The sequence below is a fragment of the Dermacentor variabilis genome, chromosome 6 (assembly GCF_050947875.1).
Source record: "Dermacentor variabilis isolate Ectoservices chromosome 6, ASM5094787v1, whole genome shotgun sequence".
Classification (NCBI taxonomy): Eukaryota; Metazoa; Arthropoda; class Arachnida; order Ixodida; family Ixodidae; genus Dermacentor; species Dermacentor variabilis.
The window spans coordinates 52,942,725-52,970,131 of record NC_134573.1 but is presented as its reverse complement, the minus strand read 5'-3'; the positions used below and the strand labels follow the sequence as shown (position 1 = coordinate 52,970,131).

Here is a 27,407-nt window from a genome sequence, read left to right as displayed (position 1 = left end):
AGGTATGCGTAGATTTTAATGTTTCTTTGGACTTTCTCCGTATTACAAAAGCATACGAAGAAAAAAAATGTCTTTTTCCCTATCTTTACGCTCCATTTCCTGGCCCCCGCCTCCATAGTTTCATGCACTGTGCAAGCAGAGTCTCGAATATCGCGAGAATTTTATTGCGCAAGAAACTATGTACATAACACCCATGGACAGCATGATGATCTGGCACACACACACACATTACAATAATGGATGCACTAAGTTACCCTAATTGGAACACATTTTAAACAAGTCATCAAGTACACGAACACCATAGAGTTGAAAGGGACCTAAGACATGCTGGCATGTTGCTCGGCAAGAACGAAATGGGAACGAAGCATCTGTAAATGCTCTAATGGAGACAAAGGCAACGTGCTGATCATTAGTATACTTGTTTATCGTCAGAAGAAAGCTTTCTTGGCAAAAAATAAAATAAGTGAATTATTTTTCCGGTTGTTGCTTCCAAATAAAATATATACGCATATGTTGCTCGCACAGCAGTTGCAAATTACTGTGTCTTCGCTAATATTTGTTGACCGCGGGTGCGTTGCAAGTTCAGTTGTCCTTGATCCATCATAAAAAAAAGTCATGGCGGATAATTTGCTTTAATGATGGAGGTTAATAATCTATTCTTTCTCTTAGGATCGTTCGCTACAGTTGAAAGGGACTGCTATTTGGAGCTAGGATATAAATAACTCTTTTCTAAAGAAGGAAACGTATTCCGTGGTGGCCCATACCTGGTGGTCCATGTACGTATTTTAAAACGACGTTTGTGTGCTAGAATGACAGTTTCTTTTGATGTATTTAAGGAATTTTGATCGGTTATAAGGTTGGCGCTTCCTCTATTACACGAGGTGAATTTAAACAGATTTGTCTGTAATGATATAGCGCCTGAATTTGCTTTTAAGGGTGAGGTTGATGCGGGTTATACAGAGATCACGTGAAAGGAGGAAAGCCTGGAGTGCTTGCGGTCCTGCTCACCTATAAAAGCAAAATATTGTCAACACCGCAGCTTTTACTTTCGGGCACTTATACACCCAAGCGTGCATGTAATATTGCAACGGTAAGGCAAACCATTGCAGAAAATCACCACTCATTATTACTATGCTGTAAAAGAAAACACAATTCCCTTGTCTTGTCTCGACTGTTCTCCTATTAGGTAATGTTCGCAAACTATGATTATCAGTCAAGCAGGTTTCTCTCTTTTTGTCATCATTGTGGACCCTGGTTGCCTAAATTCGTACATTACGTCTTCATGCTCGTCCAAAACAGCAGAAAAACATAGATGCTAAAACGAGTTTAGCTTATGTGACATCTTCGTTATATTTTTTATCTTAAATACTTGGGAAAAAGAGCTAGTGTATATAATATCAAACTTGCTTTTAGTGCTGGCGCTCAATCAGGAAAAAAATGCAGGACAGTCCATAGTTAGTAACAATATTGTAATACAGAAAGCGTACACCCCAGATTTTAACTTACACTGGTAAATTTATAACATCCTTTGTGGAGTCCCTTTTATTTCATGTATGTGCGTGAATTTTTATGTAGGAACGATGAACTTTAGCCACAAATTTTTTAGTAAAGCAGTAAGTTCATTCAGCGATAGTATGGCATCTAACCTTGAATTGTACAATTGTACAATTGGCTCACAACCTAAAGAAAGTCAGGTAGCCTTCGGAAACTTCCATACTGAAAGCTGACTTCTTCTGGTGGCCTGCAACATCAATACTAAATGGAAGTTTCAATTATCCTCCTGAACATACAGTTCTCGTGGAACTGGTGTATTATCTCAAGAGTGAACACATTAGCTCATGAGCAACAGATTCCATTTTTCGCTCGTAAGCAACCCTACGTAAACTTGTGTTGTTGAATTTTATTTCTTTCTGTCACAGTACAATATTTCACATGTTGGTCGGTAATTCCGCGGTGAGCTTTGTTTTGTTTTCTCCGTCTTTCTACGCCTGATCTTATACTTAGGAATGTTGTAACTCCCTCAGTATTGTTGTTCAGAATATAAATATCAGTTATAAAATAACAAACCCTTCAGCAACAAGGTCGAGCTCCGGACGCACTCTTTACACAACGAAATAGGCCTAACTATTAGCACCATCATTATATTGTTATTTCAGTATGCAAGAGTCGCGATTAACTTATGTTCAAAATTATATCGCAGCATTGAAAAAACGTTTCATAGCGGTATTTTTATGTATAATTTAACGTCTGCAGAGCTTGCTATATTAGTGACCTTGTGTGTCGCTTAAGTACGACAAAGAATAAAAATGAAAGAAAGATTGATTGGAAGGAATGTTATTGTATTACATCGCACATTTGTAGGTTGGTAGAGCAAAGCTGCACTTCTTTGATTTGGAAGCATCGTTTACTGGGGACTGCATAAGTAGTGTCGTCCTCAAGAAAATTGCTTGCATCTGCCAAACGGCTCTAACTCGAGGAGGCATTTATTTTTGAGATTTATGATCAGTGCTAAGGAAATGGCATCAATTCAACTAGTGTACAAAAAGCGCCAACTTCAATCATCAAACGTCGTGAATTTTTTGTAAGATCTTGCGCAATGTTTACATTTTCTAGTTAAGGGAACAGTATTAAATAATCCCTCCCAATTGCATTATTCAATCTAAAGTTAACTCCACTGAGAAGCATCAGAACAAGAGCACATGAGCTCCAAATTAGGCCGTCATTATTTATAACAATATTGTTGCGTATTAGTTTTCGTGAAGTAACCATTCATACATTCATTACTAAACTACCGGTAGTCGTACGCATGCGAACAAAAGTATTGTGGCCCAAATAAAAAGGTAAGTGGTAAGTGACACCACGCGAGAAAAAATAAATAAATTGCTCTTTAATGATGGTAAAACATTCATACAAAAATAAAGACATATTTTGGAAATCCCTGTGGATTAGCCCCGCGAATCTGATTCGTTATGTAAAATGTGGACGGCCACGTATATGATTGTGAGATAATGTTAAAAAGATCGAACACTCCCAAAATTTTGTGACACTCTAGAATAGTAAACACAACATGGCGAACAGTACAACAGAAACTTATTATAGAAATAAGTATAGTCCAATGCTTTTGCAGACGTTTCGCACACAGTGTTTCTAGTGTTAGCACGTAACTTACACGTAGCCAATGTCATGGCGAGTGGCTGTGCAAAGAAAGTGGTGCATAGATGGATCTGTTAGGGCGTATACTGAACAATGGACAATGGACAGGTGCGACGTGAGGCCCATAAAGCTGCAGCTAGTCCGGTATATCCAAGCTGAGACGGTTCAGGAGCCTGATAGCCCATGCTTGGCTGTCGTTGTGCACCACCTGATACTTGCCGTCCTCACACAGCCCGGTCATGGCGTCACAAAGCTGCTGCGGCGACACAGTGTGTTCGCCCAGGGACATCTGCACGTGATAGAATTTCAAGGTCATCCCATTGCAAAGTTTCATCGGCATTTTCACAAACAGTTTTATCGAGAGTTGTTTTGGGATCATCAGTACGGCCAGTAGAGTAAACAAATCTGGTAATAGCCCGCATTTTGAGTGTGCAACACCCAGGCACGCGGCCACGTTCTTGAATAGGCCTCGTAAGAAGGCTCCAAAGCGTCCCCTTAATTTCTTTGCCCATTTACGATTTTTGAGGCTTGGTTACGCATCAAAATACGGAACTGTTGGCTGCCCTTGTCTTTGCCGTGTTAGTGGCATTCGAACACTCGATGCTTTTGCCACTGGGCAGGATATAGACCAATTTTATACATAGCCACATCATCATGTTATGTATGTTATACGAGAGGTAATCATGCCATTTAAGTGAAATCTTGTTTTTGCAACAGAAATAAAATGCTGTTCGCAATTTCTATGAACCTTAATGAGTTTATTGCTATTTATTGTCAGTTCGTTAACTCTTTCCGTTCCGTGCCTATTGGGCATCGTTGGCCCGCTAACTACGGTTTGAAACGCTGGCTTCAAGACTTTCCGCGCCACTCACTGACCTACCGCGCTATTGGTCGTGAAGGAGGACAATTCTTTTGTTTTCTAAGCAGTTCGCTTTCTCCCCATTAGGCGTTCATTTTTGAACGCACTCCGAAGTGTGGCGATCCTCAAGAGAGAGAGAATCAACTTTTGTGCTGAGCCCTTAGTGACGGTTGGTGCGCGCTGGCACCAGATGGGGTGGAACCTTCTTCTCAGTTCCCATATGCGTCCAGCAGTTCCTGGCCCCTAGCCGCCAGCGCGAGCTGGGTCGGTAGGTCGGGGCTGGACAACAAGGTCTCCCATCGCTCGGGGGGGTTGGGACTGGGGAGGGTGGGGGGTAGGGATGGTGGGGGGTTCTTGAGCTTAGTGCACTCTGCAAGGATGTGGGCTAGAGTGCCTTTTGACCGTCTGCAAAAAGGGCATGAAGTGTCATGCTCTGTTGGGAACATCTCGTGCAAGAGCACGGGATGCGCTAGCGACCCCGCTTGCGTGCGTCGCACGATCGTTTGCTGCATTCGGTTCAGTTGCGGATGCGGACGGGGAAGCCTACATCTGCCGCTTCTGTACATTTGCGTGATTTCTTTGTAGCTTGTCACGGGGAGCGGTAGCTCTGGCTCGTCCTCGGCCCGGATTGAAAGTTCTCGGGCATAGTGGTCGGCGAGTGCGTTGCCTTCCACGTGCGAGTGAGCCGGGACCCACACGAGCTCAACGGCCCATCCCGGTGATTTGCATTTGGTGAGGATCGCTAGTGCCGCGGGAGAGATGTTCCCCTTGCGGTAGCTTGCGTAGGCGGTCTGGGAGTCTGTGACCACAGTCCTCACTCCCGGCTGTGCGAGTGCGAGGGCCACGGCCACTTCTTCTGCTTCGGCTGTATTCGTCGTCCGTATCGACGCGCATGTGACCAGTTTATCAATGGTGGTGACGACCGCCGTTGCTCTGGTTCCGTGCTTGGGAAGCGAGGCGTCCGCGTAGAGGACCTCGGGGTCCTCTTCCAGCTGTCGAGCCAGTGCCCTGGCCCGCGCAGAGCGTCTCTCGTTGTTCCTCCCCGACTGCATGTTCCGGGGGAGGGGCTTGGTTTTAATAATGTCTCTCCACGTTGTGGGGAGCGGCTCCGTTGTCGGTAGCTGTTCAATTTGCCATCCTATCTTGCGTAGGACGGCCCGACCGTGCTCTGTCCGGCTCAGCCTTACTCTCTGCTGGGATAGGTGTGCTTCCACCAGCTCTTCCACCGTGTTGTGGGCACCCATTTCCTCAAAGCAGAAAGCAAAAACGGCCGCCTCCAGGAGCGGCGCGTACGCCTCGACAGATCGCAGATCTCGCAATTCCGCTTTGTTTGTGGCTGACTACATCCATGGGTCGAGCAGTAGCGGGTCTGAAGAGGCTCTCTTTTCGTCGGACTTTGACTCTGAGACCGATGACGACGCAAGCCAGCCCGGAACATCGACGGCCGCAGTCGGGCACCCCAAATTCTAGTATTTGTACTTTAATTTTTGTAGTGGGATACCTGTCCAATGAATAATATACATTTTTTCGGAGATAGTGCCAATTAAGCGGCAATTGATTTTTTATATGCCATGATTTTTGTTACATTCTTTCTTAGTATACAAACGTGTCTTTAGAAACTTTATCCCGCAGTCTTAATTCTGGCAATTTATACCTTTTTATGACATACATTTCGTTAATAAAGATTGTATGTGTGAAACGTGTACTCATTCTGTCATTTGTTTAAGTATTACATAAAATATTGAGTGCAGTAGTTCCTTCAGAAAAAAGCATCTGGCGTAACCTACAAAAAACACCTATTTCCCCCCATGGTAGGGAAAGTGTTATTCATTTATTAGATCTAATGCCACAAAGCAGCACCAAAGTTGAGCGATGTCCTCGAGGAACTGCGCATTATGTTAAGCAATGGAAGACCTTTGCCGTGCGCGAAAAGGTCGGTACGCGAGCGTCCTTGCTTTCCGTCCCAGTCGGAAGTTGAGTACCATGGCCTGCAACAAAACCCGTTTTCTCGACTTAACAGCAAAACGTTTTTGTTCGTAGTTAAATCGCAGCGGGTTTATTTGAACAGAACGGTGAGACGATAACTTGTATGACATCTAGGCCTTCAATCTAGGCCAATATGCGACATAATTTATTCACGTGATTCATTGGGTCATTTTTTTTTCATTCGTCTAATCAGTGAGTCGATGACACGAACCTTGTGGACGTTCATAGCGTCGAGCTGCGCGGCTGTCCTCCAGGTGGCCGTACCAACGAGGCAGCCGGTGCGTGGGTCCCTCCGGCCAGAGCAGTAGAGCGCCTTCTCGCCGTAGGAGAGAACCACGGCCCAGTGGGGCCACCGCCGACGCAGCGCAGACGAAAATCGCTCCAGCAGGCTGGCCGGCGACGTGCCGAAGCACACGAGCACCTCGCAGTCGCTCTCAGGTGGGTCCTCTCGTAGAGGCTCAAGCAGCCGCTCAAAACGTGCTTTCTTGGCCGAAACTCGTTCCGAGCCTGAGGGGCACATAGTGCGTGACTGCAAAATATACATTAGAACCAGTCTAAAATATACAAAGAAAGAACTGTGAGCACGTTGCTAATGACGGACCAACAAGATGGCTCCGCAGCCACGTAATAAACGCCAATAAAGACATTCTACAGCATCCTGCGCACTCACGCTATCCTGTTACCGAGGAGCAGCCATCTAATGTAAGGTAAGATAATTTTTTTGTCAAGTTTACGTTTCTGATTATAAATGCCGTGGATTGGTGGAGGTAGAATGCGAACTAACTTTCCTTCAACAACCAGCAGGTCGCTTATTCATAGAAGAAGAATGTGGGTCAGTGGAGAACAATGAAAACGCCGAAAGCGACAACTCCGTGTCAGCTTTCCGCGGCTTGGCATGCCGTGCAAATTGCTAGCGGCGTGCGTCACTACATAGTTATCGCTTCCGGAATGTAAGAGCTGCTGCAAGATACGGGAGTTTTTCCTGGTTTTTTTCCCTCAATCAGGAAATATAGCTATAGCGTTGGAGCGTCTTGTTCAGACTTAAGGTTTTATACTGTAAATTCACCGTGATGACGAGGCATTGTCCATATGACTAAGTGAAACCAGTGGATCAACGCAGCCGGGTTAAATGACGAAAGGAAGTGCTTCAGAATTGGGCAAAAGTCTTACAAATGAGCGCAAATATTTTTAGGACAGACAGCAGTCACTACGATAGAAAGTTTTGCGCCCCACGTACATACTAACGACGAATTCTAACTTTATTTCGGTGCAAATGCTAAGCGAATTGTGCTATTCAAGAAAAACTCTGCTTTGATGTTTTTGGCGGCACCCGAGCCACGACACTCTTGCGGCGGCGTCTTTATTTTTATCGCAGTCTTGATTCTTTTTACTTAATTGATTCAATTGGCTCCTCAATTGATTTAACTGCAATGGGCACATTTCGGTCTAACTCAGGCTCCAGATGTCCGTCCAATTGTTCTGGTCAGGTTCGTTACACCGTGTACCATATTAATTGGAAACGTTGGTCGCGCTTTTTAGACAATCACAAGGAAGGGAGACAGGACAGGCGCAACCATATGTACCATATGTTCGCTCGTTAGACCGTCGTAAACTTTGCTTATTCTTTATCTTTATTCTTCTCATCTGCGTGCCCACGTAGTCCTTTTCCGTCGAATGAACATGTTCCGCTAGTGTCGCGGAGGTTTTCCTTTCTCTTGTTGAATATTTGTGCGCATAAACGATATGTGTGTTTTCACCTATGTTACATATAATAGGTTTTTGCTGAATGACATATCCTATTTAAATCAAATGGAGTGGTGTGCTAAGGTTGTAGGGCAGTTGTCGACAACGAAACCTGTGCAGCAAATAGCTTGTCTTAGAGTTCGGCTAGGTTTAAAATTGTGAGGTTGTATATCCTGAAAGTGCGAACTGATTTATGAAGGCAGCGGTATTGGAACGCTCCCGATTGCTTTAGACCACTTGCGGTTGTGTGCCGCTCAGCCAGAATATTGAGCGCACAAAAAGCGCTCGTTTACTCTTGGTCGTAGACCACGAGCATTCGAGGTCCCAGCCAAATGGGGCCGTCTAGGCCAACATGGAGCGCGCCACCTCGTGCTCAACAGAAGAACACTTCAGCTATTCTGCAACCGCAAGGTAGGTTCCGCTAGGTGGCAAGACACTTTAACTTACCACTCAGCCGCCATACCTAAGGAACCTTTATATATTGCATCTTAAAAAAAAACGACAATTACGATACTCCTTAATGTCAAATTTCAGCTCATCTCTAACGTGTTACCATTTCGCCATTTATTGGCTCGCGCGAACAATCTGCCTCGTGCGGCACGTAGCAAACAGAGCGAAGTGTGGTGTGACTGCTTTGGTAATCGGGAGATCGTGATAGGCAGCGTGTGGGTGGCGCGTGGCCGCAACTCACAGCAACCGTCGCAGACAGACCTCCGCTAATACAACGCTTTCTTTCCTTATATGGTATCGGTGGCGTCACCGGTGAACAGAGGACGCGCCATCTCGTAGTAATCATCGCCGCAGAGCCCATGCCTTGCGGGACGCTACACTGTTCTTCCCTCGCCATACCCTCCTTTCCCGCTTTCCTCCTCGCCCTCTATTTAATGTCACCGTTTTTCAGCGCCCGCGGCGCCCCCCGTTCGCTCTTTAATCTTTCGCTGTGCTCTTTCGCCCGTTTTCAAGGCACGCCGGCGCTCGCTGCAGGAACGCGTGGCTGAGAGCCGTGCTGTAAAAGGTGCTACACATGTGTGATGGGGTGCAGTGACCTCCTCATTACCAGCCTTTGCCAAGTGACCCTGATGGTAGAAGCCATGATCAGGTACAAAGTATAAGCTTTCCTGGGCGATTACTGAATGATTGTCCAAGCGCATGCATTTCCTGCCTATAACGACCATTTACAACTAAATTTCACTTTGGCAAAATTGGTCATAAATAACTAGTAGAAAGCACTGACGGAACCTTGACGATGCCGCAGAGCTGGTAATTGCGTACTTTTTATTAGAAGCTTCAGTATCCGAAGCACCTTTTTGAGTATGAGAGGCATCTCATTTTGCAAGCTTTTTCTGGCTCTTTTTATATTTAGAAAGGGAAGTTTAACATGGGGGGCTCATTTATATCTACATCATCTTGAACTGGCTTTCTGCGTGGTCGTAATATTTTGTTGCAGCTTGCTGGTAAGCGTCACAGCGCCTGCCAGAGTGACTCAATTGCTAGGCGTTCTTTTGCTGAGCACGCACGGCCGAATTTTATTCAGGTGGAGTGCTCATGCACCATCTTATAGGCTCTGTTAAATGGTCGCAGGTCGTAACAATTAGTTTAGAAAGCACAACAACCGACTGTGCTGTTTCCACGCATTCAACGTCACAGTAAAATGTCACAGCGAAGTCCATTTCTTAGAGTAAATTTCAGATTAAATAAAGGTTCGTTTCTTAATTGCATGACTTTATCCCACGTGATAGGGTCCGTTTTGTAACCATATTATATCCCGTTCTGATGTTCTCGCTGGTCCACAAAGTATTCAGCGAAACATCCTTTGGAAACCGCCTTCAATTTGTGTGTTGGCCACTTCATGGGTACAGTTTTACCTGTTGCGTAGCAAACAATCCAGCAACCTTAGGATTGACCGTATGACAACGAATACTCGGTTTTCATTCCAAAGTGTGGCGCATTCGCTGAATAGCGGTGGCCGCGTTCACTGTGCTGCCGATGTCATACGGCATTACAACGAGTCAACGTGGCCGAGTCTGAATGAGAGTGAGCATGGCAAGCGTACACGTAGGCGACAATTTGGTAGTGCGTTTTAGTTTCAGCGTTTCGAGCGGTGGCCCTTCAAAGGCAGCGTGCGAACCAGCAGAAAAAGCCGTGACATAAATTAACGCGAAGCAAGGAAGCGATAGCCATAACTCATTGACACACGTACCATCATGTAGAACGTGGAGCCACCCTGCATGCGTGTGCCGAAATGCAGCATTTCGACTCCTAGCCAAGCAGCGTTCGCGCTCTCACGTGCTAGACACCCACTAATTTCACAAGGCCATCCTTAATTCTTCTTAGAAATTATCACTCGCTTTCTTTCACGCTTCTCGCTATCGCTATTTCAATTGTGAGCAATCCGTAAAAGCAACCAAGGTATAGCTGAGGCATGACCACGGCCTTGGCCCAGAGAACTAGCTACGGTACGTCGGCAGATGCGTCACGTCCAGCCGCAGCCGCACCATCAAAATGCGTCAGCGTGTTTCCAGATGTTGACAATACCTCTTGTCGCAGCTCAGAAAAAGATAGCGAACTGCAACGAACAAAGCGGTTGGTCGCGCCAACTTGTACAGGACCGATATGCGCGCGGCCAGGGTCAGGACACAAGGCGAGCCCGAGTACTGCTGCTCAAGGCATCGTAGTTGCGTGGGCCCTCGTGGGTGCCCGTTTATTCAGGCGAATGCTGTATATGGCTGGTTGCGCGAAGGCCTGGGAAAAGAAGGACGCTGTTTATAGCGCAGTGGCCGAAAAATAATTCAGAGCCATTCTACTGCGCGAAGGTGGGTGACCAGCGGAACTGTACATAGTGCGTCTTTCAGCGAATACCTTTAAATTATTTCAACGGTTGCCTGTGGCAGATAGCAGTATTCTAGTTCATGACTTGGTTTACGTGGAGAGGCGGACAATACTCGCACAAAGAACTGCAATGCGTATCGCTTAATTAACAAACATTCAATCACCAAACAAACTTTCAAACTTAATCAAGTACATTATGGCCCCTACTGCAATTTACAAATTCTAGCCGTGGAGTTCTCAAGCCCAATTCACTTAGAACGAATTCTATGGATGACACTAGTTTCGAGACATTAAAGCCCGAACTTTGCGGAGAAATGCGTTGGCGTTTGCGTTAATTTCTTTAGAAAACGTCGTTTTATGCATTAGAATTATTTACAGTGTTTTACGTGCCGAAATGACGACCTGATTGTGAGGCACGCCGTAGTGGGGGATCCCTGAAATTTTCACCACCTGGGGTTCTTTACCGTGCACCTAAATCACGAGTGTTTCTCGCATTTCGCGCCCATCAAAATGCGGCCGCCGTGGCCAGAAATGGATCCCGTGACTGCGTGCTTAGCAGCCTAGCACCATAGCCAATAAGCAACCACGGCGGGTGCTTTATGCGTTCAGGCACAAAAGCAACTGAAATGCCAATACATTTCTCCGCAAAGTTCGGGAATTAAGAAAGTGGATGGGGAAACGGCGCCGCGGAAGCTCAATCGGTAGAGCATCGCATGCGAAATGCGAAGCTTGCGCGATCGTTCCCCACCTACGGCAAGTTGTTTTTTTCACCCACCTTCATTTCCATTTATTTATCGATTCATTTAATTTATAATGCACAGTAATTTCCCCTATGTTGTCATTGGTGTGAGTGTTTGTTGGCTTCTTAAGATAACCCTCCTTCAGGAACTTTTGAATGTGTTTGCTGAAACAGCCGGTATGTTGACAAACTATGTTTGTCAACATACCGGCTGTTGTCAGACACCACAGACAAAAAGTCAGACACCACAGTGAACTGATTTGCTTCGCCGTCTTTTATTTTGTCACTAAACTGACTATTTGCTTTGTGGTCGGTATGGCCGGCGCGCGGGGCTATGCGCATCTTCTACAGAAAGCAGGAGGTCGATGCGTTAAATACAGACGGTGACCTGCAGGGTGTGCGATGTGATCGAGGCCGCGGTGGTCCGCGTAGACCTTGGTTACAAAAGTAACGAAGAGTGCCTGCGCGCGCAAGCGAACGTCGACAATTTGACAAATACGGAAACGTGCAATTTACATCGTAGGATTTTACTCGCTCGGGAAAGCACTGTATGTTGCTATTTGCCCGCTGACGTTTACTTTCCTTCTACGTAGGCTAGATAATCATGCCATCTACCAACGATACAGAAATTGCGAGTGGAGAGGATGCTGCGCGGCTTTAATGACAGCCCCAGCGACGCAGAGACGGTGAGCGGAAAGGGTACGCCGCAGTTATAAACGGAGAACCGCAAAAACAACGGGATCGTTCATGACTGGCTTGGCACTTTGTGCTATAAAACACACCACGGTACATACGGCGATACGCTTTGTCTGTGTATGTCTATATAGACGCTGCAGCAGTTTCTCTTCTACGCGACCGCTCTACGCCCGCTACGAACCGCTAGAACCTAGTGTATAACAGCTCGGCTGTAAAAAACACGTGACTTTCTCCGAGCGAGAGCGGGTAGAGAGGGGGAACGAGCAGGTGTGCGCTGACGGAACAAGTGTTGCGTGGTTGCGTTACAAGTGTTGCGCGGTTGTGGCGATAGTCGAATATGAAACGAGGAAGACGGCAATGAAGGACGCTCGCCTGGGGCCTAGCGGACTGCGCGGTAGGCCTCGGATGCTCGCCAAGCGAGAAACGACATGCGAAGCGGCGGGGAGCAAGGCGTTCTAACGTGAGTGCTTCTTTCCACCACTGAGCGGATACAGCTTAGTTGTGTTTCACCTGTGTTACACGTTTGTAACACTTATCGGCGACAAACATGCTGCCTGTTTAGGTAGAGCATTAAGTGCTCGGATGTATCATTGAAGAGGCCGAGATAAAGCGCCACACATGTACTTCACACTGCGGCTCGTTATGTCTTGCAAGAAAGCCTGACCCATCCGATAGTACACTTTAATGCATTACCAAGTGTGTAGCAGGCTTCCGCCTTCACGTGTTACAGGAGTGTAAATTGCTGCAGAACTGCTTTGGTTATGACAGTACATGTGATGCAAGTATAACTTTTTTGGGATCATCACCCCCTTAGTAATACGAAACCCCGCTATTTTCTACCGTCCCTCCACCCACCAGATCACATCACCTCAAGAAAGTGTATTGCTGCGCCGCCCCAGGGAAAAAAAGACGTCACTATGCTTCATTAATTGTCCACAGCAATTTTTGATAAGCATGCCGTCTGCTTCAGGAGAGGAGTGGCGCTTTACTTATATGGTGGAATCCTAGTGGAAAAAGATGGAGGTTTACGTGCCAGAACAACTGTCTGATAATGAGGCACGCCATAGGGGGGGGGACTTCTGAAATTTCGACCATTCTAGGTTCTTTAACGTGCACCTAAATCGAAGTACAAGGGTGTTCTCGCATTTCGACCCCATCGAAATGTGGCCACCGTGGCCGGGATTCAATCCCGCGACCTCGTGCTCCGTAGCCCAATACCAATACCACTTACCAATCACGGCGGGTGGATTCCTAATCTAATACGAAGGCATCCAGCAAGCGAGTTCCTTAAGTAACATACATGTTTCAGAAGAACTTGGATTTAAAGTGAATGGAAGCATCACCCGGGCAGTAGTCAAGCAATAGACGTTAATATTATTTGGGAAAATAAAAACAGGGAAAAGGCTGATAGGACCGGATTGGTTGCAGACGTCTGCATACGGTACAAGATGGATATAGAAGTTTTAAGGAAGAGAAAAAACATATCAGGGTGATGTATACACGATGTTGGAATGAAAAACCTAATTATCTCAAGGAGGGTAGTTGACTATTTCTCACCACCACCTTTCCAAGGGGATGCCAATATATCAGCATCGTTATCATGGAGTGGAGAAAGCGCTTCGAACTGAGGAGCGTTTGAGAATATGGGGGTAACACATGGTATAAGTTCCGTTGCCAATAAACGTTGGAGTCGCGTCTCACAAGAAGGCGTCATACAAGGAAAGACAGGCACTAAATAGGCTAGTATTTTTTTATTTTTTATTTTATTATCAACACTTAGTGAATATGTGACAGATAGCACCCATGCTGCTGCCACTAACTTGCAATGTCTGTTTACTGTCATAAAGAATGTAGGTGTTGTTGCGATTAGTATGCAGCGACATACTCTAAAGCAATACACCATGCAGATAAAGACACCTTTGTTTAAGATCTGCAGTGGCCAATCTTAGCGAAAGGAGGAGAAACGGTCAAAGAAAACAATTGGCTTTAAAACGACGCAAAAAGCGCCTACCAACTCATGCACCCCTCTACCAAAGAACATCCGAGCGCGGCTTATTTTAACGAGAAATATCTCAACTCCTTAAAAGGCGTCGTGTCTTTAATGGTGAGCACGCGACCGAAGGAATGCTACTAGTGACTTAGGAAATCATTTAAAAGCCGACATTAATGAATTGTAGTTAATTTTTGCATCTTGTATCTGGTGAGCGTCCGGCAGTATTAAGCATTTGCATGTAAGGAGGCAATCGCAATAATGTCTGGGTTCATTGTTCTGCTACAACTTTCTCATACGCAGTAAATGACAACCAAGTGAGCACAACGGCGTTCTCGCTTTGGAAGTCCTTATTAATACTTTGAGGACAGGATGGGGTATTCATAAAAAGAGACAGTGAAAGTCGATATGTATTCGCATTGGACTAAGTGTACGAAGCAGTTAATGATGTTTTCCAGCTCTAGCGCTGTAGATGTCGGCACTGCAAAGCCACAACTGTCTTTGCGGAGCATTGACTATTGTTGCTCAAGTACGTCTCCTGTAAAGACGAATGTAATCATTATGAGGGCTCATCATGGTGATGGTTCTATTTCACTCCAACGCTAGGACCGCATGCTTCCTGCATTGTTATATATTCTTCAAGAAGCAAGAGTAATTCCATATAATCAGGTGCTAGCAGCACACATGGCTTGACCGGTCGAGAGGGTGAAACCTACGAAGCGGGCGAGCATGTCATTGCAGCTTCCTGGTTTTGTACGATTGCGTATGTTGTGTAAGGCCTATCGACAGCGTTCAGCCATGGTTGCCTGGAAGTCTTCACGTCGAAACCGTCTCCTCGCTGTGCTTCCTTCTTTCAATTCCAGGTAACCGTGACTGGAAGCTGGGTGGCCTGCAACGCATCGTCCTCGACGCGCTCGAAGGAATATCATTCCTGAGTGACAACGCTGATCACCTGCGCGAGGAAAATGAACGTCGCTAACGAAGCAACTCACAACGCCTTGTTCACCGTTGAAAAGTTGACGTCTTTAATTAGACAGAAGTTCGTTCACGTTGCGTCAGCCTGGCTTAACGCTCAGCGGCTTCGCAGAGTCAAGTGCTATCGATATCTTTCTCAATTCCCACTACTGATATTAATGGAACGCAGTCTGTCGGAAGTATTTCCAACAGCATCACTCTAATTGTCAAAGTTGTGGTTATCTTTTTCCCTTTTCAAGGTGAAAGTCTGCCACAAATCATTTCAGACAATGTAGGTGCAGGGAACTTCCACCTCTGCCCAACTTTCTAGTACGTTGGACATCACTTGCACTGAGTCTCAGAGGTCTGCGTTAATGCTGTTTTCTTGTGGTTGCTGGCCCCACTGTATTTTCCTTCCAACTCACTATATATATAAGCACCTGACATTTATAAATGGGCTTGTACTGCGTTCCGATGGCTGAAAAGAAAAGCTTAAACTTGATTACGCATTCTCGTAGCAGACGGCAGCGTATATGAACACCTGACAATGAATTCAGAACACTTTTTTGTCACTCCCTTGCTTTTATTGCTTCTCGACCGTCTGTGCTATTATGTTATCTGTGACAAAGGCCGGAAACTGCTCGCCGCTTGTTACGTTGAGAGTGCGGGAACACTTTTTGAACAAGTGGCCTAATCTGCCAGGCCCATGAGCTACCGTGCCAAGCTATTCCTTGATGAGCAGGATGATGATGAGATGCACATTTATGAGAATTTTGTTTCGGATTTTTATTAGAGTTTTTGGGGTTCTGCGCCAAATGAACAGCTCCAATCGGTATGTTGTTCTTGCTAATCATGTTGCGTTCAGTAAACTTAGAAGTGCAATTAGTCACGTGATGCGCTGTGTTTGGATTCGCAAATTTGTAAATAATTGTTTACGGCCACCGTTTAATGTTTTCTTCTTTCTCTAAAAACATTGGAGAGCTTGAATTTTAACAAGATCCCTCCAAATTTAAACGCAATGGTACGTTGCACCTGATTGCCTTTTTTAGAGAGTTCTCAAATTGTATTGAAACAAAAAAATTAAGTCAGCAAGCCTGTCACCGAGAAGCCAACAAGTGCGTTCCAAAGACTTCAAACGCTGGAAAGTTGCTTATCGGCTTGTATCATAATGGATTCTCAAAGCAGAGTGGTTGATTGGGCTAATTATTGATTCATTATCGTGAGTGCACAGCGGCTTTTCATTCGTGGATGTAGGCAAGAAATCGAGAAGCGCTCACTAACAACCGAGGCTTTATTATTGCGCTGATATTGTACACAAGAGCTAAAGAAGTATCTGAAAAAAACATGTTATTGTTCAAAGAAGCACGAAGAACAGACCAACGAGGCAAAAGCAAAAACGAACAGGAAAAGAAATACACAAAGACAAAAGTACACAAAAAGTCAAAGCTGCATCACAACCGTTGGACGTAGGTGCGGCTCCCCATAACATGAGCTCGTTGACATGGTAATGCATGGCCTAACTCACCACCACTATCATCATCATCATCATCATCATCATCATCATCATCATCATCATCATCATCATCCTGGTTACAACCACTGCAGGGCAAAGGCCTCTCCCGTGCTTCTCCAACTACCCCGGTCACGTACTTATTGAGGTCCTGCAAACTTCTTCATCTCATCCGCCCACCTAACTTTCTGCCGCCCCCTGCTACGCTTCCCTTCCCTTGGAATCCAATCCATAACCCTTAATGACCATCGGTTATCTTCCCTCCTGATTACATGTGCTGCCCATGCCCATATTTTTTCCTTGATTTCAACTAAGATATCATTACCTCGCGTTTTTTCCCTCACCCAATCTACTCCATTCTTATTCTTTAACGTTACACCGATCATTCTTCTTTCCATAGCTCGTTGCGCCTCCTCAATTTAAGTAGAACCCTTTTCGTAAGCCTCCAGGCTTCTGCCCCATACTGGTACTGGTAAAACACAGCTGTTATCTACTTTTCTCTTGGGGGATAATGGCAACCTGCTGTTCATGATCTGAGAATGCCAGCCAAACGCACCCCAGCCCATTCTTATTCTTCTGATTATTTTTGTCTCATGATCCGGATCCGCAGTCACTACCTGTCCTAAGTTGATGTATTCCGTTACCACTTGCAGTGCCTCGCTACCTATCGTAAACTGCTGTTCTCTTCCGAGACTGCTAAACATTACTTTGGTTTTCTGCAGATTATTTTTTTAGACCCACCCTTCTGCTTTGCCTCTACAGGTCAGTGAGCATGCATTACAGTTGGTCCCCTGAGTTACTAAGCAAGGCAATATCATCAGCGAATCTCAAGTTACTAAGATATTCTCAATCAACTTTATCCCGAATTCTTCCAAATCCAGGTTTCCGAATACTTCCTGTAAACACGCTGTGAATAGCATTGGAGAGATCGTATCTCGCTGCCTGACGCCTTTCTTTATTGGAATTACGTTGCATTCTTTATGGAGGACTTCAGTGGCTGTGGAGCCGCGATAGATACCTTTCAGTATTTTTACATACGGCTCGTCTGCACCGTGATTCCGCAATGCCTCCATGACTGCTGAAGTTTGGACTGAATCAAACGCTTTCTCGTAATCAATGAAAACTATGTATGAGGGTTGGTTATACTCCGCACATTTCTCTATCACCTGATTGATAGTGTGAATATGGTCTATTGTTGCGTAGCCTTACGGAATCCTGCCTGCTCCTTTGGTTGACGCTAGTCTAAGGTGTTCTTGATTCTATTTGCAATTACCTTCGTAAATACTTTGTAGGCAACCGAGAGTAAGCTGATCGGTCTATAATTTTTCAAGTCTTTGGCATCCTCTTTCTTATATATTACGATTGTGTTAGCGTTTTTCCAAGATTCCGGTACGCTCGAAGTCATGAGGCATTGCGTATACAGGGTGGCCAGTTTTTCTAGAACAATCTGCCCACTTTCCTTCAACAAATCTGCTGTTACCTGATCCTCCCCAGCTGCCTTCCGCCTTTGCCTAGCTCCCAAGGCTTTCTTTACTTCTTTCGGCGTTACTTGTGGGATTTCAAGTTCCTCTGGACTATTCTCTCTTCCATTATCATTGTGGGTACCACTGGTACTGTTTACATCTCTATAGAACTCTTCAGCAACTTGAACGATCTCATCAATATTAGTAATGATATTACCGGCTTTGTCTCTTAACGCATACATCTGATTCTTGCCTATTCCTAGTTTCTTCTTCACTGCTTTTATGCTTCCTCTGTTCCTGCGAGCATGTTCAATTCTATCCTTACTATACAACTTTAGGTCAGCTGTCTCAAGCTTGTTCTTTAACTTGTAAAGTTTTGACAGTTCTGTTCAAGCTGTAGGGTTACACGCTTTCACACATTGGCGTTTCTTGAACAGAAATTTCGTCTCCTACGATAGCTTACTGGCATCCTGTCTAACGGAGTTGCCACCGACTTCTGTTGAAGACTCCTTAATGATGCCCATAAGATTGTCGTTCATTGCTTTAACACTAAGGTCCTCTTCCTGTGTTAAAGCCGAGTACCTGTTCTGTAGCTTGATCCGGAAGTCCTTTATTTTCCCTCTTACCGCTAACTCATTGATCGGCTTCTCATGTACCAGTTTCTTTCGTTACCTCCTCAAGTCTAGGGTAATTCGAGTTCTTACCATCCTATAGTCACTGCAGCGCACCTTACCGTGCAGGTCCACATCTTGTATGATGCCAGGGTTAGCGCAGCGTATAAAGTCCATTTCATTTCTAGTCTCGTCATTAGGGCTCCTCCACGTCTAATTTCGGCTATCCTGCTTGCGGAATAAGGTATTCGTTCCTGCATCTTATTGTGTTCTGCAAAGTCTACTAACAACTCTCGCCTGCTATTCCTAGTGCCTATGCCATATTCCCCCACTGCCTTGTCTCCAGCCTGCTTCTTGCCTACCTTGGCATTGAAGTCGCCCATCAGTACGGTGCATTTTGTTTTAACCTGACCCATCGCCGATTCCACGTCTTCATAGAAGCTTTCGACTTCCTCGTCATCATGACTGGATGTAGGGGCGTACACTTGTACGACCTTCAATTTGTACCTCCTATTAAAGCTCACAACAAGACCTGCCACCCTGTCGTTAATGATATAGAATTCGTGTACATTACCAAAAACATTCTTATTAAGAAGGAATCAGACTCCTTCTTCTCGCCTTTCCATTCAGCCCCGGTAGCACAGGACGTGCCCGCTTTTTAACACTGTATATGCTTCATTTGTCCTCCTAACTTGACTGAGCCCTATTATATCCCATTTACTGCCCTCTAATTCCTCCAATAGCACTACTAGACTCGCCTCACTAGATAACGTTCTAGCGTTTAACGTTCCATGGTTCAGATTCCAATGGCGCCTGTCCGGGTCCGGGGATTCTTAGCACCCTCTGCTGCGTTGGAGGTCTGAGCGCCACCGTGGTCAGTTGCTTCGCAGCTGCTGGGGACTGAGGGCCGGGGTTTGATTGTTGTGTTCATATGGGAGGTTGTGGTCAAGTACTGCAGCTGGGTGGCCAATCCTGCTCTAGTGAGGGAGTGCGTTACCGGTTTTGGTCACCGGGATCAGGCCGCACTCCAGGCCTGTTTGTGTAATTTTATAAACACGCGGATTTTCTTTCTATTTTTAGTCCGGTGGAAAATTGCTCGGCAGCGGGATTCAAACCACGGTCCTCTTGTACGTGAGGCGGATGCTCTACCTCTAAGACCACGCTGCGACATTTAACCTAACTAGTTTGTAGCTAAAAGTCGACTAGATATACGCCAATGTTTTTAACCGCAGGCTCAATTTAATTGAAATGCCCCGCAGGACGTTTCATCCCTTACGCAAAATAACATAGTGACCAGATTGGGGGCCGGACCAATGGCCATGTACACAAGGAAGACAATTAGATAAAGCTGCTGATAGACTAACGCTCCCCTAGTCTGAATGCGATGACTTGTGGTAGGCAAAAACTGACTAATGGATTGTGATCACCGTATAATTGCTGCGATGCAGTAACGAGAGAGATACAGAGCCGCAAATAGCCTATTTCCGGTAGTTATGCATGCATACACAGAGGCTCGAGAGTTATCACTGATAATAAGAAATGTGGAAATACCGCACATGCCTTTCATTTACTACATATAAAGGATGCGTCTTCCTGTGCGGTTTCCATAGGCACAGTAATACAGAATGTTTTTTGTTTATTATGCACTACTATCTGTTCATGGATGCTTTCGCAGAAGTAATACATTCATTGGTAAAACTACGCTGCCCATACTCTTGTGTACGCTTCCCTTGCTTCTTCCTCTATGTGCTGTACAGAAGTTCGTATGAGACGGGATATGACGTTATGTAGCGATGCGTGAGATATGAGAGAGGCTCCTGTTGAAACCCTCACATTTATCCTCGTCACCTGCGTTCTATTTACTTGCACCCAATGGACGGGGCACAAGGTCATCTCATTTAGTGCCAATCTAAATGCGGCTCTGAAGGCGCGCTGTAAACAAGGCAAGCCGCGCACTGCACGCTGTGGTTAGCCCGAATAATTATGTCTCGGCACATGTTCCTCCCGCGCACGGTAAAACGAACTGTCACCCTAAATTTGTTACCTTCTCTCTAAGACCACACCCGTACATTAAAGAGCCGACGACCTCTTTTTGACCACTTTATTCCTCGGAGTGGAAATAGTCTAAACGAAACTTTCTCAACATATAATAGCCGAGGGGAAGCTAGGAACTTTCATGGCCTTCAGAATTTATCGCAAAATTGCTATTTTTAATAAATTATTTTGATATGGAACAATGTGTCACCGTGACACATCCGTATGGTAAATTGCAATTTCGCTGTGGTTTGGGACAGACGGTATAAAACAGTGTTTCTTCAAACATTCAAACATTCAAACACAATCGAGGCAATATTGAAACGGAACGCGCCCAGCTCCTCTGTCTTAAGGAAATGCCCCGTGACGAAATGGAAAATGGAGTTTAAATGATGGCGCGTCGCGGCAGTTACTTGTCATACAACACGTGCCATATTAGTATCTGCCACTACTGGCGCTGACGCTGGCTTGCAAAGTTCGTCAACTTTTTTGTCACGGGTTGTTTGCATGCGGTATGATAGCGGGCTAGTCTCTTCTGCGGTCCCCTAGCAGTAAGTTGCGTGCACTTTGCGATGAAATTCACCGATAATATCGTGAAATAGCTACAATTATTAAGACTTCAAAAAAGAAGAACGTGCGTTTAATTGGTACTCCTTCTAAATGTGCTGCAGACATAACTGCCTTCAAAGCTCAAAAGAAAAAAAAAACAGAAAATTTTTGTCAATTATTCTTCCGAAATTATTACTGCTGAAGTATATACGTGTCACCTAGGTACTCTCCTAAAATTAATCCACTACCGCTGCTTTCACAGCATTTTTTATGAAAAATCTTTACAGTCCTCAAAAAAATTCAATTCAGATGTTTCACGTGCCAAACCTATGATATGAATATCAGGCACGCTGAAATGGGGGAGTCCAAAATAATTTTTACCACCTGGTGTCCTTTAAAATGCAGCCAATGGATGCTGCAGGGGTATTTTTCTATTTAGCTGCCACTGACAAATAAAGAAATACCCTATACGCTTCTCACGACTTCAAGTAAAACTTATACACCGCATTGCCTCAGTAGCTATAGCGCGGCGCGTCTACCTATACAAGTAATGGCCTATTCGAGCTGCGGCCTTGGGGGTGGCGGAATATCAACATGGAGGTGTGCACGATAAAAAGTAAAAAAAAAACAACAGCTCGGCACGATAAAAAAAAGTTATAGCTTTGGCTATGATACTCCCTAATGAGAGTTCTCAGCGCAGCTGTTCAGGTGTTTCGTACTCGCAATGTATTGTGGCAAAGACTTCGATTCTGAACGACAGAGTGCCCAGTGCGGTGGCGCTGTGCCCCTGCTCTGGCAGTTCCTTTAGCAGCAGCGGCAAAAGCATTTCCACCGGTTGCCTTGCTCATTGTTCAGAAAGAAAGCCCGAACGCGAGAACGCGTGGTACTCGCAGTTTCGCATGCTCTAGCGGCGGTGGCACAGCAGGCGAAGCAGCGCATGCGCAGTGGGCCCGAAGCCCACGCCAGCGCTTTGTTTCCTCGCTCACCACGCCTGCTAGCCGCTGACCCTCCTCTTTCCTTCTCACTCTTTTGCCCATAAGCTCCTCCACTTTCCACGTGATGGTTCCGCTGCACCCTCTGCTCGGCTTTCCGCCTCATGCCTCATCGCTCTCGCCATTCTTTTTTTCACCCCGTTCTGTGCGTTGCATTGACTTTATTCTCGGTTTATTTACTCGGTTACAAGTGACGCCGACGCTCGCCGCAGCAACATGCGCGTAAGAGCTGCGCTCTACTGATCTGGATGAAAAAGATCGATCGCTAGTGTAGTTCTAAGATATCTGCAACGCTCATGTGACTTAATTTAACCTTAACCGCTAACGCGCGCCAAATGCGCGAAATGGGCAAGAGGACCTCGTAGCAATCGCCGAATTCTATCTGGCGCTTGCGACTTTGGGCTCCGTGTGTTGGACAATCGGACCGATCAGGCACGACTAGACCGACAATCTGACTCCACGCCTGCCGGCATTGTAGAAAAGGCCACGGTGAGAAGACAGCCTACATCTTTCCTTTTTGCAAGGCTAAACGAAGACCTAATGGACAAGGTACCCACGGAGGGAGTGAGTGAGTGAGTGAGTGAGAGCGAGTGAGTGGCCGCCCGCTTCGCCACTGCGCATTGGAATAGAAACGACGAATATCGCGCAGACGAACGACGGCTGACCCTTTTATACTCTGAATTGAGGCTAGCAATGTCACTGCGTGTTGTTTGATAGTTTTAACTAGCCCAGTTTCTGTTTCTACTGCTTCACATCCAAAAAGGGGGTGCTTCTATTTGTGCAGAAACTAGACAATACATGGAGCTACGAAGGTCGATATCACCTTCTCAATGGCCGGTTCTTTAGCCTGCGCTACAAGAAGCCAGTGTTAAAGGCGGTAGTCAGCACCTAAAGCCGGCCTTCGTTTTTATGCACATTCGTTCCACCGCCGGTCTAGTTCTACTGAACGGCACATTACGGACTCTGCTACAACAAAAGCACACAGGCAGCGCGAACGGCTACACGAGGTAAGTGCTGTTCGCCTACAATCTCCTCGTTACCAACACTGTTATGTCACTGTTGTCTTCCAATGTAAAGAGGCAGCATTTCTCGCAGAATTTTAAGCAACACATTACTTTTATTCTACTTATTGTATAAGTGGCTAGAAAGGTGATTCCGTTTCCGCCAAATTAGGCATCGGAAAAATCAACCGTCTTCCAAACCCACCAATAAGTTATTCCAGCAACTGGTTCTTTCATGAAGCTTTTATTTCGCTTTCACAAAGGAAAATATGAAAGGTGAGGAATTTTGGATACGCTGCTGATTTACGCGACGCCACGAAGCACCCTATGAAAAACCAATGTCTATTCTGCGTCGGTGACGGTGGCAAGACCTATGAAACAATGCGTTTATTATATTTTTGGCCATGGTGTTCTTGTCAGCCACTCTCGACGGGTGACATCGCAATTTCGAAAACGTGGTGCTGTATTCTGCAAGCGATAAGCGAGCTGTGGAAGCGATGATTTCGGAGGCCATTTTTTCGAGCGATAACTTTCGAGAGTATTATCAATTTCGAGAGGTTTTCGTGTGCATACAATGCAGACGCGTCGGCGTCTAAGGGCTGAAGCAATGCAAGCAGACTATCGGGTATGCGGTCTTGGCAATGCGTTAAAGCGCCACTGCCCTTAAACGCAGACATGTCATATGCGGAGTCGTGCAAAACTTCACCAAATTTAAAATATCGGCAAACATCATCGAAAGAAAATGCCACTCCCCGCGTACGATTATCACTGCGCCGAAGCTTTTAAGAAAACGTGAACTATGATTAAGTTGGAGTTCGCCCGTCAACATAACAATTCGGGCCACACAAGTGGCATGGGAGGCAGGCCACATAGCCCTCTAGCCTCCACGCGGTAGCCACGCATACGCCGTCACTGCCAAGGCATAACTGTGGTCGCAACGGCGGGAATAAACCTCCCTTTCTCCCATACTTCGTAGCGCAACCGAAACATCTGGAGTACAGAAAGGTGAGGCCGTGTCACCAGTCTGCTCAGTGTTAGCCGGAGGACCTTGCATGTCTGATATACCGAAAATGCGCACTTCAACTGTACTGCTTCCGAGTTCGTCAATGGTCCTTAGAATGCCTGGCGAGACATTTTTCAGATGGCACAGTCACCGGGCACCGGATGCCGCATCTCTGGTGTGCCAGTCTTCACGTTTATTTACCATGCTTGACATCTTTATCCCGGTCCTTTGACCGCTACACAGCCCTATTTTTACTCCGGCGGGCGCTAGCAGTACTTTCGCAGCGGATGTAAATAGCCACAGGTAACGGCCTCATTAGAAGCAGAACCTTCAAGTATGTCCATGTTAGTACCATAATTTACACTGGTGCGGCCTCTTCCCCACTAGTCGCGCAGGCCTAAAAATCCTCTAAGTGCTCTCTTGGGCCACTGACATGGGCCTTTGATAGCGTTACCACCAGGATGACGAGATTTGGCCCACCAGCGGGGTGTACAATTTGGTAAGCTAGCTACGTTACGTGGCTGCCGCTAGGAATGAACCATTTCGAATTGTGCTGTGTCTTTCACTACTAATACCGACACTTATTCAAACAATATTTTTCCAGTTTGACCAAACTACTCTTCTAATTATTTGAAGCAACATCATCTTTTACGTAAGCACATTGAGCAGCTAATTTTGCCGTTTACGTGAAAACATTAAGGTGATTTGGTCTGCTCTGATGCAATGTGTGCTCGCTACCTCGATTAACTTTGCACGTGAAACATTCCAAGCACTAGGTGCTCACGGAACATCTAAACGGCTGGCAGATATAGCCGGAATTTACCAACGTAGGCGTAAGAACTTTTGTTCTCGAGAAATCTTCCTCGAGAGCAATATTTGAAAGAGACAGCACTCTCATCATAAGCTCTCTACGACAGCATTTTTGGAGAAAATGTACACAGGCAGCTTTGGCTCTGGCAAATCAAACTTTTACGCAATAAATGAAAAATTCCTGGGACCGCAACAATCATGTGAGGATGGATTACCAGCGAAGCTGTTTAGGCAGCACACGTGCGCTGAAGATACTATAAAATCATAAATTCCTTAATTACGGCACCACACTAATCTCATACAGGCACCGCTGCGGTGCCGCCACGTCCCATGCACGTGCCGCAACCGCTCCTGCAGCCGCTCCGGCACCTTGGACGCGCGTCATGTCAAAACCACAGAAGACCAGGCAACGTGCGCAGTCGCGGTCACCACACTCTTTCGCCCTCTCGGTAAAGCAGAATTTGAAAACCATAAAGCGCGTAATGCCCAACTTGCTACACTAAGTGCCCTTTCAAATATATGTGTAGTGTTTCTCTCAGAACGCCAAATTTCTGTGCTTCTACTTGGAACCAAGATTCCAAACTTATTGTTGGAAGTTGGCGGAGACCTTGAAGAGTGCTTCCCCTCCGCCTCCTCTCGGCCCCATATTCTTGTCGGCCTACACATTCTTGTCCAAGCGGCGTAATACGGATATAAAGTAAAGGCGTTGTTGTAAGCCGGCCAGGATACCACTGTGGGAACCCATGCCCCGTATTGCATTGTCTCCTGGATCGCCGCACACATTCCTGTCGCCCATATAGACGTAAGCCAGCCCATGGGAACGCATGCGCGGGATACATACAGGGGTCAGAGGTAACCAGCTTCCCTGTAAATGTACAAATTAGCCGTAAATTGCTTCAGTGCCGAAATGAACGAATAGTTTACGTACTTCGCCATCTCCTTCATATTTGACAAAGGGTTCGACTTGTGCTTCTCTTTTGCTTAATTTATCAGAGATAACTATACCAATTTCAGGAATGCGCTACCATCTAGCGGCCTCAAACTTTTTTCTCCAACGTACATTAAGGATCACTTACTTTAGAAAAAAAAGTCTAATTATTGTATAAGGATGATACACTGAATCTTTTTCATTACATGCATTCATACCAATCAGCAGTTTTTCAATTATTTGGATGCACACTTTGTGTCTTCCTTACTTTTCTTCAGCAGTGCCACAAAGCACAATAATGACGAGCTCTCACCATAAATGCTTTTATAGCTCAGGATTGCAAAAGAAAGACAAGGAGTTATTCACCTCAAATTCAGGCCATCTAACCTAGACTTGAATATGTGTGGTGTCTAATTCGCTATACAATACCTCAATTCTATATCGTTGCGAAATCCTGACAAAAACTGGCGTTTTGTCACTTTGTCACTCCGAAGAAATTTGGGGTCAGCTTTACTGAATGTGAGATGACATTAAAATTAACAAGGCAGGATCAGGCTGTCTCACACATTGGTTCTTTTTTGGTGCCTCGGTGCATATGCATTCAGTGGTCTATTCGATCTGGCATTGAATGAACATTGACTAAATCTATTGTTTATTGATTACGAACAGTAATTGGAATCCACCAACGTATATGCCCTCTGTGTTATAAGAGAGGCTAACTTGTTCGAAATAATATCTTTTGCTCTCCTATCATTGGAATGGATTACCAGTAATAATGCGTTCTCTTACCTATAACTGCCACCATTAACGATCTGGCAAAATTATTTTCGGGTGCTGCTTGAGCAGAGGGAGTTATGAAATAAAATACGGGGTTTTAAGTGCCAAAACTAAGATATAATTGTGAGGCAAGCCGAAGCGGAGGACTCCAGACTAACTTTCACAACCTGGGGGTCTTTAACGAGCACCCAATGCAAGGCAAATGGGCATTATTGCATTTCGCCCCCGTCGAAATGCAGCCGCCGCGTTGGGACTTCATTCCTCGACCTCGTGCTGAGCAGCTTAATGCCATAGCCGCTAAGCCACCTGGGCAGGTCGGAACAAGATGTGAGCCAGCGCTTCCATACTGTCATTAAACAAAAAAAAGTGAGCAACACAGTCATGGATGCTCATAGACACCACCATTGAGTTATTTGGAAGCAAGTGCGGAGAATGAAGCTTGAGAATCAAGTCAAACTGTGGAATGCTATTTTTTTCATGTTCTACTTGTTTTCCTTTTTTTCTAATTACGCTTTTGTTATAGAAGCACCATGATCATAGACATAGGTACCGAGTGCGATGAGCGCTTACCTAGCTTGTTCAGGCCGCAGTCGCGGGAGCAATGCAATTCTCACCGGTCCGAAGGAAAGCGATGACAGCCAGAAACACGTGTCTCGACAAAAGAAAGCCTCTTCAGAATACCGAGGCAGGCACCCGCACGTGACAAAGGAGCCTTATTTGCGGCGCTTTAATCTGGGACTGTCGCCCGACCCTTTTATCGCCAATAGGCGAGGCCGCAGT

The 27,407-nt window shown here is 45.7% G+C and overlaps 1 protein-coding gene and 1 long non-coding RNA gene across 3 annotated transcripts in view; one reads left to right on the top strand and one right to left on the bottom strand.

Moving 5' to 3' along the window:
* On the bottom strand, window positions 1-27,407 carry LOC142584791 (uncharacterized). Of its 2 annotated transcripts, none has more exons than XM_075695059.1 (3): window positions 27,242-27,407; window positions 6,210-6,527; window positions 1-3,442 (listed from the first exon to the last, which is right to left on the bottom strand). In XM_075695059.1, the coding sequence occupies exons 2-3, from the start codon at window positions 6,516-6,518 to the stop codon at window positions 3,290-3,292; spliced, it is 462 nt and encodes a 153-aa protein (XP_075551174.1). In that variant the 5' UTR covers window positions 6,519-6,527; window positions 27,242-27,407; the 3' UTR covers window positions 1-3,289. The 2 variants fall into 2 exon arrangements, with proteins under 2 accessions (XP_075551174.1, XP_075551173.1); XM_075695058.1 differs by having other exon boundaries at window positions 27,198-27,404.
* Window positions 12,360-27,407, top strand: part of LOC142584792 (uncharacterized) — a 113,072-nt gene continuing 98,024 nt past the window's right edge. Inside the window, exon 1 of the long non-coding RNA XR_012828936.1 lies at window positions 12,360-12,465. This is a non-coding gene — a long non-coding RNA (uncharacterized LOC142584792). The remainder of the gene's footprint in view (window positions 12,466-27,407) is intronic.